Raw genomic sequence first — 12,605 nt, 5'->3', positions numbered from 1 at the left:
AGTGGCCTGAAAAAGTTGATCTGTTTTCCTACTTCAGTAATTCCCAAGAAGTAAGATATTGGGGAAAAAAGTGACTGAAAGTGTAAATTTAGAAAGCAGGAGTTATAACCAGCAGTAAATATGTAAATGCCCATTTGGCTGTTTAAAATCTGTATGTGGATGGAAATGTAGTGGAAAAGAAAAACATAAATTATCCAGAGTGGATTTATCACAATTATGTATTCTAAAAATCCTATCTTAAAAAAAATGCCAAAGAAGACTGACACATGGAATTCATTACATTTTAGCTAATGGTTTCAATCAAATTTATACCAGAGCTGAGTAGGCAGCAAGTATTTCTGGACCTGTGTCTCCAATCACAGGGTACCCAGAGACAGAGGCATTCACACACAGAGGAAATTCAGTGCCCAGACTACTGAATGCTAATGCCTTTCCCACCCACACTTTTTACTCCAGGGATAAAATGATTTTTTTTTTTTAAATTTAGGCTCTATGAAAGGCCAAAATAGTTAGTAGGATAAGTAGTATTTTTTTAACATTATTCCATGACAAGTTTATAGTAGAATTGGATGGGATGGAAGGAGAACATTGCAGTTGTTTTTTGTGGCATGGCATGATACTTTTTCAAAACTTGGTAGTTTACACATAGAAGAAATAAGAAAAGAATGATTTATTGACACTGGCCATACAAATTTGTATTATTCTTTTTTTTTTCATGCATTTAAATGTGATTTAATGTTGACATCTATCTAGATAATCTTTAAATTCTAATTTTTATTTGGAGTATTTTGTTAATTCTTCATATACTAAATATATTTTATTAACTTGGACAAATGAACTATCCTTTTTTGTTTCCTTTGAGGTGTGGGGATTGGTGAAAAGGAGAACTCTACGTGAGAGTTCTGTTTGGTTTGTTAATTTCTTTTCGCAAGGTGGCTTTGAAAGGAATCGGTTTGAAAGTTATTGTCAGCTATGGATTCTGTTGAAGTGGGATGGGGGAATTCTTTGCCTGCGTGTACAGTTTTGGCCTTCAGGGGGCAGCCAAGTGCAGCGAAGCTAACTGAACTGGCAAGCACTGCCCTGTTTTCATGTTACCTGAGTAACCCTATTTCCCCTAAAATGCAGCAAAAGCCAAAGTAAGCACTCCTGCACCATCTGTCACTGCGTGGAAGAGAGCTGAGGCAGCCATATTTAATCAGCGCTGAAGTCTCCCCCTGGGTGATGTTCGTGCCCTTCTGTAATATTTTATTCTAAGCCATTTCCCAGACAGCATTATTGATTCGTGTCATTATTCTCCCCCAAGCTCCGGGAGCTTGTGCAATGTGATACCAACTGCAGTTCTCTTTGTGACCCTAACCTCAGAACCAAAAAGTAAGGTGACTGCCTGCAACATCCAGGCTAGCCCAGATGGCATATTATGCCATGTATCATAGGCATTCTAAACTCTACAGTCTGACATCAATTGGTTATAATGCATTTGCAAAAAATAAAAAATACCCCCCCAAAAAGAGGATTTTGGCATTTGTTTCTTATTTCTGCTTTTTTACTTCTTAACTGGTAGACTTATGTTCTTGGTGAGAAGATACTGCACTTAAGATATTTTGTGTGGGTGGTTTGGATAAGAAACTCCCCTCCCCTGGAAGATTCATTGGAAATAATAATACATTTGATATTTATGTCGACTAGAGTGCTGAAATTCTTTCCTCTCTCTTCTCTCAGAAGTAAAGGAGGACAGTAAACATTTTCTTTCTTCTTAATGACAGATACCAGGTTGAAAGAGGAAGCTCTGGTTGTTGAATGAATAAGTGAGGGAAGGGAGGAAGGAAGGAAGGCAGAATGGAAGAAAGGAAAGGAGGCAAAGAAGGAAAATCCAGTAATTTTCATTATTCCTCAGCGATCTTCTTACTCTTAGGAAATGACCCATTGATCTCTTTTCTCAAAGTCATTTCAATTTTGAGTCCATCAGCATCCTTAAAAGTATGAATACTCTTATTTACCTTTCAGACAGTAGCCTAAAGAGTAACAGACCTCCAGATCATCCCTCATCTATACTCATGCACACATACCCTGGTGTAAAAGATCTGTAAAATACTACCTAGATATTTGCAATTTTAGCACCAACTTTTTGTTTTGTCTTGGACCCAATGGAGTAATGGAACTTGAAATGCCCACTCTTTTCTTCCTCTACCAGCAATGTTTTTCTAATTATTGTATAAAAGACAGTCCCTGTAGTACTAGACCCGCGTTTCTGGTTGTATGCACTTCAGGAATCTTTTGGTCTAGTGCAGTTTAAGCTTATGATTGGAATTTAGTTTTGTACAATGGTCATTATCAATCCTGCTTGCTATTTTCTAAAGTGTAAAGTTATTATGGCAATACTTTGCCTGAATATCATGAGAGAGAATAAGTCAAGAATACAATAATCACAATTGTATGATTCCATAATTGGTATTTACAATTGGTAATTGGTATTATCATTTACAGAGCATCTTCTATGTTTCCAACACTGTATTAGGAAATTTATTTATATTAACACCCAACTCTCACAAAAATTACAAAAAGTAGGTATTATACCCAATTTGTATATGTTTAAACTGAAGCTCAGGGATATTAAGTAATTAATTAAGTTACTTCAAGGGAGGTAACTATTTTCTAAAGAAGAAATAAAATAAAAGCAGGATAATTCTAAGAAGAAATTAAGGAAAGACACCTAACTTAATAGATATGAAACTGTATAAAGATATAATCATTAAAAGTAAATTTATGGCACAGGAATAAACAAATTGACAGGACTGAAAAGAAAATTCAGTAGTAAACCCAAGTATGGCTAGTAACTAATTTTATTGAAACTTCCTTAATAACAGATGCCTGGCTGCATGTTCTGCATACTTTTTAATCACTTAAACCTCAAGTGCTCCTAGGAGACATTATTATCTCTGCATTTTAGACAAGGAAACTGAAGCTTAGACGTATAACTGTAGTAACTTGTCCAAAGTTATACAGTTAGTGGGAACATAAGTTTTTATACTTCTAGCATCAAACTGCTTTACCATTATGTCCAGTTTCTTCAGTGTATCATGGAATTTAGTGCATGTTAAAAGTAGCATTTTAAAGTCAGCTAGAGAAAAAACAATAAATTATTCAGTAAGCAGTGTTAGGATAACTCTATAAATTGAGTATTTAACTTAATCATACCAAAATAAATTCCAGATGGATAAAATATATAAATATAAACAGTGAATCCATAAACATCCTAAAAGAAAACTAGAATGAGTATTTTTATGTTCTTGGGAAGGCCATTTTAAATATGACAATAAAACCAGGAATCATAAAGTAAAATGTTGATAACTTTGACTGTAAAATGTGATAAATTTTAACTGTAAACAATTTAAAAGACAAACAAATTACTAGGAAAATATTCACAACATATATGCTAGGCCAAGTACTAATGATGTTAATAGATACAGGACTCTTTAAATCAATTTAAAAAATCAATACTTTAATAGCAGAGTGGGAAAAGTTTATGAATAAATACTTTACAAGAGGAGAAATACAAAAGGTCAAAAAATATCCATAATAATCAAAGAAAAGTAAATTAAAACAGGAATGAGATTGCATTTTTTCCCTATTTGATTGAAAAAGATCAATGCTTTGTGTAAACAATGGTTTGGGAAAAAATGGTATCTCATAAAACGTAATTTGTTACTGAATCAAAAATAAAAATACCATTTGTCCTAATAGTTCCACTTTAAAAATCTTAAGAAACTAATTATACAATTAAATAAAATATATCACAAGATATTTAAAATGTTCAAGTAGATTTATTGCCCCATTACTTATTATAGAGTAAAATTGGAAACAATATAAATGTCTATCATGGAGGCATTTCTGTTAGAGGTTATGGTACATGGATACAATGGAATACTATGAGCCTCTAGAAGTAATGTTACAAAGCTATATTTATGAGCATGGAAATGTGTTCATGACATTCAAGTTAAAAAAAATGCAAGCTACAAACCAGCCGTGAAAAATCATATGTGAATACTAATATATGTCTAAAGAGAAGTCTACTAGCTATTCAACAAAACATTATGAGTATTACACTGCTTTTTAAAAAAAAATCTTTATTGTATTTAAATACTTTGTTTTATGATGCCTTATTTTTAGTACTAGGAAAGCAGCAACGCTATTTTCCTTTTGGGAAACTGTTGTGAAGACATACATGGGCTGGAACTGAGTGAAACGGGATGGAAAGAAAGTGATTCTGAGACTCCTTGGATTTCCTACAGGCTTTACAGCCTCTCTGGAGCATCTTTACTTCTGCCAGGCAACCACTCTGTTCTCCTTTTTGATGCAAATGTGTTCTGCTCTGCCATTACTTTGGTTTGCACATGGCATTGGCTAGTCATGACCCATGCTGTCATGGTGCCATTTCTGCATTTATGCTAACTGGCCTTACTGATCTCTGGGAATTTCCTACTCAGAAATCTTGGAGAAAAGGAATCTGATTGACCCAAGCTATCGTTTCTTTTCTTCAACCGAGATCCTGTCAAAATGTCATTGACAGGCTTGTGGCTTGGTTATCCTTGGGTCAGGTGTTCACTCAATACAATTACTAGGGCTGATGGGGGGTATTTCATGATACCCAGGCTACCCAGGCCAGCCCCTCAAATAGCTTGGGAGCAAGGACATTTCCTTTACAAGGGCATTCTGGTGGGCAGGCAGGGATTAGCCACTTGGTAATTGGAACTATAGTACAGTGACTATCCAGCTTACTTCCTCTGACTGTTCCTTTAACAATTTAAAGAGCTGACAGGGAAGAACATGTCAGCATTTCCTCTATATAACTGAGTAACCTTGGAAATCTAGAAAAAAGAGGCAACCCGACCATATTCAATTGGGAAACGTTTTGCTCAGTTTAGGAAAAGTGTGCCATTGAAATAATTAGATGTCATTAGCAAATCTGACCTCTATGTGCAAAAATACACAGATCATTGAGCACTCTGGTGAACATCTTTAAGAGCCACTCAGAAATTCTTCACAGCATGAATAATATAAAATTTTGCTTCAAGAAATATAATAGGTAACTCTCTACAAAGTTAAAAATCAAAGAAGATAGAAACATAGCCTTCAAAATGATAATTTAAATAGTTTGGTCTAAATAAATCTCTTTAATAAAAATTTATAGCAACATTAATTTGTCTGTGTTGTGCCAACTTAAAATTTGAATTTCTAATAAATTCTAAATGGCAATGATCTGTGCTGGTCAATTACTATAATTCACCATCTCTAAATATCTTACTACAAGTCACAAATCTTACTGATTCATAAACCAAGATAAGAAACTTAAGTAATGACTTTGTCCAAATTCATATATTTAATTATTTGCTTGAACAAAGCAAAATCAAATCAGGCAATTATCCAGAGGACTAATTTGCATGACCAATGTCAATAATAATATTAAAATTCCGTAAGCAAAATAGAATAAATGTTGATATTACCTTAAAAGGCCAGTGTTTCCAGCCCAAATCGGAAGATTAGATTCCATGATATTACTTCTTTTAGATTATATTTATGAAAGATTTTAATGCAAGTAAACAAAATCCTTTCATTTTGTTATTCCATTATTTCAAAACTATAATTAAAATTCCTGAAGTGTCTTGGAAAATGCTAGCACTAAGGATAAGATTTAAAAAGATACAACCCTCAATATAAAGGAATTTGAAGTTTAGTAGAGAAGACAGACAAATGAAGAGATTACAGCATGTATTTTCCTATAAAAGTGTTCAAGATGTCATGGGAAGCCTAGGCATTATTCTTTTTCTCATTTTTGTTGGGAGTCATCTGTATATTAATATTCTCATGGACATTCAAGTGTTGCAATATCCTGGTTTTGAGTGTCTTTTTAGGATAGAGCCATAACACGTTTTGGGAGTTAATACATAGTCTACACATATGCACACAAGCCCTTAGGCATAATTTCTACTGATATGAAACATGACTTTAAATTCTTGCCAAATAACACTTCTGTAGTTTTTTTTTTTTTTAACTCGATGAGAACTGTTGTACTGAGTTCTGACAGCAATAAAGGTGTTTCATCAATCCATCTCATGAAGTAGTTGTACCCATCTAATGCAACCAACCAAACACTTTATAAAGTTTAATGTTCTCATTTCATTTCCAAACACTCACTAAATACATGGTAGGTATTTTTTTTTTTTTTTAACACACGCATTGTTGATTTTCTATGTAGGGTAAAAAGCATGTGCCTTATTCAAGTAATTGGTATTCAGTCTCTTACACTTACCTTGTTTAAAATTCCTTCTTTTTCCTACTCTCTAATATCAACTTACAAGTCATTTTGTAGTGCCCTGGGTCATCGTGTTTTGTAGATAAAAATCTCTTAATACAAGGAGGTAAAAAAAGGGGAAAAGTGAATTGATACACGGGCTAAACACTTCCTCCATGGGCCATGCAAGAGACCTGAGGAATTTTCTTGATGATCCGTTTCATTTCCTAGTTATACAACTTAGAAAAAGATAACCTTCCAGAGAATCCACTGAGAAAGTGCTCTTCTAACCTAATTGTGGGATTTCAATTTCAATTAAAATAGGACTTCTCTCCACCTAGTCTGAAGCTGAGAATGAGAGTAGAATTTTTCTTTTTCAGCTAAAGGCTGCGAGCCAGCAAACTCAATGTGAAAGAGAGAAAAATGGAGAGAACAAAAACGCAGAATCTGAAGATGTGTTACTACACGTCAAGATAAATATCATGCAAGAGAAGAGAGATGATGTTTTTCAAATATTTAAAACACAATTTACAGCTACTTGCTTCAGCCCAGTTAATAGAAATATAGTTAGACTGTGGGAAATGGATAGTTTTTTTTTTCAGTGATCAAAATGCTAAAAGATATGTGAATTGTGAGAGAATTAAAGGCTAACTGGTCATATTAATATCCGCATTTTGACTTGTGCAGAACTTAAAGTGCTCCTGGTTTGAGTCTTTTTTTCTCCCTTCCTCTTTTCCTCTCTTCCTCCCTTCCTTCTTTCCTCCCTTCCTTTCTCTCACTTTTTTTCCTGTTCCTCTTCTTTCAATTTGTTGAAAGAGTAAGAGAGCGGATGCAGGCACCCGTGCCGGTGTCTGCTTCTACGGCATGTTTAAGCCTAGGACAACACCCACCTACCTACCTGGGGGTTCCCTGTCTGAATTAAAATAGTATCATTGCCACTGCTTCCTTTAAAAGAGTTATTGTAGTCCCTATTATCTTTAGGTTTAATGAATTCTTACATATGCTAATTGGAGACTCACTAAGGTAGAATCAAATTATGTTTGACCTATGTGTTCCTTGGAAACGTTTTCAACTGAATTGAGAGGAAATGTAAAAATACATGGAATTAGTACAGACGTTTTCTTCCAAGGAGTTTACAAGGGTTTACTAAAGCATCTGAGAGTATCTGTGGCCTGTTCTTAGACCCACGGACACTTCTCCAGGCTCCTGCTCCTGCTCTTGACACTTGCAGGCTACGTTTCCCAGGCTCTGCTGTCAGCCAGCCCCCGGACCAGTGGGAGGCTCTGGTGGGAGACTGGAGCGCAAGAGAAGAGAGAAGCCAGAGTGTTTCTTTGCCCATCTCTGTGCTGCTGGTGGCCTCTCTAGCAATGACTGCTTCTCCTCCATGGCTCCAGCCCCCACCAGACTTGCTGGCCATTGTTCCTTCTGAGTAATCTTGTCCCCTGTCTTTTACAATAGCATCTTCACTCTTTGTCTAACCAGCCTAGTGCTGGCAATGAATTATTTTTGTTACTCTCTCTGGGTTTCCTTACTATCACCTATGTAACCAATTCCCTGCATTAAAATCACTGGAAGTAATTTGTTTCTTCCTGGTTAGACCGTTCCTGATCTAACTTACTTTTATAAGTCATTGTGGAATAAATTTTCAAAGAGTTGCAAATTTCAGGGGGAAAAAAGTCTAGGTTATGCCAATAATACTGGCCACATATTGCAAAAGTTACCAAATAAATCAATGGCTATTTTTTTTCTACATGAGAATAAAAAGCTAGTTTAATAGATTTATTTTCTTCCATAATTGAGTAATTTTTTGGATTTGCGTTGGTGTAATTTTATCCCATAGTTGCTGCCTCCCCTATGGTTACTTAGAGAAAAGCTACTCAAAGCATAACATTTGGAATTGAATGCCCAATTGGCTGTCTAAAGCTTCCTGGGGACATTTTGGTCTCAATCATACCATTGGACATGTTGCATACAAAATGGGTATTGGCTGTCTGAAAATTCTGAAATGGTCAAATTTACTGTGAGTTTAGTAAAGAAAAGGAAGGACAGAAGAGGAGAGGAAAAGAAAGGAAAAGACCCACCTGAAACACATGGGTGCCATGAAGCCTGGCTCTGTCACAAACTGCTGCTTTGGGAAGATCATTTAACTCCTTCCAGCCTCAATTTAACAGGAAGGGATTTGAATGAGTTCAGATGATGCTCCGTGAATAACAGAACAGTAAACTCAAAACTCATCCAGTTTAAACATTAAGGACAATTTGTTATCATAAATGACAAAAGCCCATAGGTGGAGCTGCTCCAAGTTGTCCAGACTTGGTAATGCGGGAGCTCAGGGCATCCCCCAAGGCCAGGTTCCTTCCCTTATTCTCTCTACTGTCCTGGACTCCCTTGCGGTCACAAAGTTCAAGACAGAACCTGCACATGAGACAAAATCGAGCAGAAGATGTCTTCTCTTCTTTGAGTCTCTTCTTTAAGAATGCAAGACCCTTTCCCAGAAGCACCCAGGTGACTCTTGAAGTTGGAATGAACCACGCTAAAATTTGGACATATTTTACAGATAATTTTAATTGCTATGTTTACTTATAACTCTTAGGGAATAAGAGTAGTATAAAAGTCAGAATTACTAGATGACATAGCAAGAAAAACATATCTCCTATTTCTTATTTTTAAACATGTTTTTGGATTGTTACATAGAGAATGGTTTGGAATGTTTTCCCCCTCTAGTGTTATGGAAATAACAGGCCAGTCTAGAAACAAGCACCACTCGGAGGGTTGGAGTACTCAGATGTATTACGCCGGTGGGCTCAGAGGGCCTTCTGCTCTGAAGCTCTGAGCACCTCCAAGACGTGCTCATGAGGTTTTATAGGGTAAAGTACAAGCTTGGGGTATTAGGCCAAAAGGCATGGAACAGCTTTAGCAGCATTATCATCACAAAAGTGGAGGCGGGGAGGCAGCAAACCAACATTCCAAAGCCAGATACGTATCTTTGAAAACCCAGCTGGCTAGCAAAAAATCATGAACAGCAAACCAACACTAATTAACCTAGATTTACAAGTTAGTCTAGCAGAACTCAGATCAGTATTCCAATACTTAGATTTGTGAGTTATCTTGTTAGTCCAGCCCAGCCTCTCCTTCACATTCCTAGACTTGTGAGTTACCTTGTTAGACCAGCCCGGCTTTTCCTTCACACTAGGAAAGAGTAATAATTACTAAACATATTGAGCATTTACTATATGCCAGGAGATGGGGTAAACACTTCAATTTCACTGCTCCTTACAACCACTTAACTAATTAGGTACTATTAATATCACCCCATTTTACAGATGAGACATCTGAGGTACAGAGAGATTAAATAATTTTTCTGCTGTTCCTCTGGCAAATTTGGCAGAAAGCTAGGATTTGAACTCAAAGTTTTTAACAGCAGAATCCCTGCCTCCAGAAGTTACAGGGATGCCAACACATATTTTATCCAGAATTATCCAAACAAAAATCTTGGGGCAAAACAAAAATTATGGATTTTGCAGCCATTTTTTGCAGCTGCCTTGAAGCATCATGCTTATTGGCGGTGTTCTCTAAAATGTTTTTGATTTTAGAACTTTAAAAAGTGAGTATGTATACACACACACACACACACACATGTATATATTTTCCCCCTTCATTACATAATTTAGCATCCTCTCAAGTTGTTCATTAGCTCAGTGCTTCTCAGACTTTAATGTGCCCAAGAGCTACCTGGGGATTTTACTAAATGCAGATTCTGATTCAGGAGGAGGGATGGAGTGGGGTCTATCAAGGTGATGCTGATGTTGCTGGACAGAGGACCACAATCAGTGTGAAGAAATATTAGATAACCATTCACAGTGCTGATGGACCGCGATGTGCTGGTGCCAGCTTCTACTGGCTTATGAGAGTCAATGGTTAAATTTTCAAGAATATTGGGAGCCGGTTGTTAAGCACAGTCATTATCAACAAATTATATAAATATCCAATTAAACAAATTGTAAACAGAGGCAATAAACACTCCTAAGTCATGTCTCACTTAACATTTCATGACTTTTCTTTCTTTCTTTCTTTCCTTTTCTTTCTCTTTCTTTCTTTCTTTCTTTCTTTCTTTCTTTCTTTCTTTCTTTCTTTCTTTCTTTCTTTCTTTCTTTCTTTCTTTTCTTTCTTTTCTTTCTTTCTTTCTGTTGCGGTATAGTTGATTTGCAAAGTTGTGTTAGTTTCTGGTGTACAGCAAAGTGATTCAGTTATACATATATATACATATTCTTTTTCATATTCTTTTCCATTGTAGTTCATTACAGGATGTTAAATATAGTTCCCTGTGCTACACAGTAGGACCTTGTTGTTTATTTTATATATAATAGTTTGTATCTGCTAATCCCAAACTCCTAATCTATCCTTCCCCCACCCCCTTTCCCCTTTGATAACCATAAGTTTTGTTTTCTATGTCTGTGAGTCTATTTGTGTTTCATAAATAAGTTCATTTGTGTTATATTTTAGATTCCACATATAAGTGATATCATATGGTATTTGTCTTTCTCTTTCTGATACTTCATTTAGTACAGTATTTCTCAATTGTTAATGCTCTTGACTTTTTAAATGTCGATTGTGGAAATATTCTACAATGGTGTGACACCACTCATCTCTTCCCAGCTCTGCATTCAGTGATGCCATGTGGAAAGCCTGAAATCCATCACAGTGGGAATATTTATACCATGGAAACTGGAAAATATAACAAATCAGGACTTTTTTCCCCAGAGAGCCTGTTGTTAAAACATTTACCAGCTTATCACTCTGATAAACCTACATTGCATTTACACTTATGTTAACTAATATTTTTAAAAAAATCTGGTTGTCATTTCAAACATAAAACTATTTTACTTGGAGCTATACTTGCTTAAATTTACAGACAGGATGAGAATGTGAGGGAGGGTCTTTTAGTTTCAAGTTGTGAGTTAGCTGGACTAGAGTTCCTGAGTACATATACCTGAGTTCTTACTTTAGGGAGGGGTAGGTTTGGGGTTCACAGTGTACCTGCCCTTCAGGCTAGTTATTCATGAGAGAGGAGAGGGTACATGAAGAATGACATTGAATGTATTCCGTCCATGATCACACAGAAGTTGCTACACATATGAAATATCAGCTTTCTCGATTGTTTGTAATAAGCATCCTTTTTTTTTACAGTCGTTTGCTCTGCGAGGTCTGGGCACAGTTTCATATTTTGCCTTTGGCAGCTGAGAGCTATTATTGGGTCCCACAACATCTGTTTCAACAACAGTGGGTCCCTGGTCAGAAAAATTAATTTAAAAAGAAGTCCAAAACAAAATGTCATAACTTATATGTTGTGCATATACAGTAAACATGGTTACCGGTAAAAGAAAGAAAGCCCTTTCATATGGTTGGAGTTATTTACAAAACTATGACAAGTGATGAAAGGCCTGAGCTGTATTTTGAGTTGAAGGCTGCAGGAGAGGATGCTAACCAGCCAGTTTTCCTGATGCGGGATGTTTTGCAAAAGCTGTGCTAATTGGCAAGATCATTCTCCAGCGTGATCAGCTGTATGAATAACAAAATGTAATGGGTCCCAAAACATTCGCTCAGTCCTGCTGGTTCATTCTTCCATCAAATTTTCACTCATCAAGATGTAAGTACAAAATGCTGGTGATTTCCTGGAAGGCTAACTAGTTTTTCCTAACCTGGCAGCAGCAAGAGCAGGGATGTTTACATTGAGCTGATGAAATGCAAGTAATAGACAAAACATAGAGAGATGTGGGATCAGGAACCTGTAAAATTTCCGTTCAGTTTGCTGCCTAAGAGATGATGGGGGAAAACTCAAAACTCTGTTTTTCCTTCCTTTCATATCTGTAGGAACATGCTTTCTACTTTTTAATTATGAACAGAGCCTAAATGATGTTGAGAATGCTTTGTGTGCATGTCTGCCTGCTTTTGAGAAGTACAACTTTATTCTTAAGATTTTAAGCTGTTAGAAGCAAACCAGTGACTAATGCTAAAGCAAGAGTCTTTAAAAACCAATCAATAAATGTCCCTTCTATAAACAGTTTCTTTCCTACAGGGGCTGAGACAGGGTTGGGTCAGGCTGGCAATCATACTGAGTTTTATTTTAAGCCTCTTTGGCCCCACAGAACAGCTGCAAGAGTGTCGGGACCCCTGGGGAATACAACCCACCTGGTTCTGTTCTTTTCCTCCCACTCAGATGAAATTTTTAGTTTTTTGAGTTGCTAACAAGGCAACTACCCATTTCCATGGTTGACTGCTTTTATTCCAGATAGTTTTGAAACTGGTGATGATTTAA

The 12,605-nt window shown here is 36.2% G+C and overlaps 1 protein-coding gene across 1 annotated transcript in view; it reads left to right on the top strand.

Moving 5' to 3' along the window:
• Positions 1-6,688, top strand: part of RPS12 (ribosomal protein S12) — a 114,650-nt gene extending 107,962 nt beyond the window's left edge. Inside the window, exon 7 of the mRNA XM_064486682.1 lies at positions 6,670-6,688. Within this exon, the coding sequence (XP_064342752.1) occupies positions 6,670-6,673 (4 nt within the window). The 3' untranslated portion in view covers positions 6,674-6,688. The remainder of the gene's footprint in view (positions 1-6,669) is intronic.
• Positions 6,689-12,605: the final 5,917 nt, after the last annotated feature.

This window comes from Camelus dromedarius, chromosome 6 (genome assembly GCF_036321535.1).
Source record: "Camelus dromedarius isolate mCamDro1 chromosome 6, mCamDro1.pat, whole genome shotgun sequence".
Lineage (NCBI taxonomy): Eukaryota > Metazoa > Chordata > Mammalia > Artiodactyla > Camelidae > Camelus > Camelus dromedarius.
This window is presented reverse-complemented; position numbering and strand designations above follow the sequence as displayed.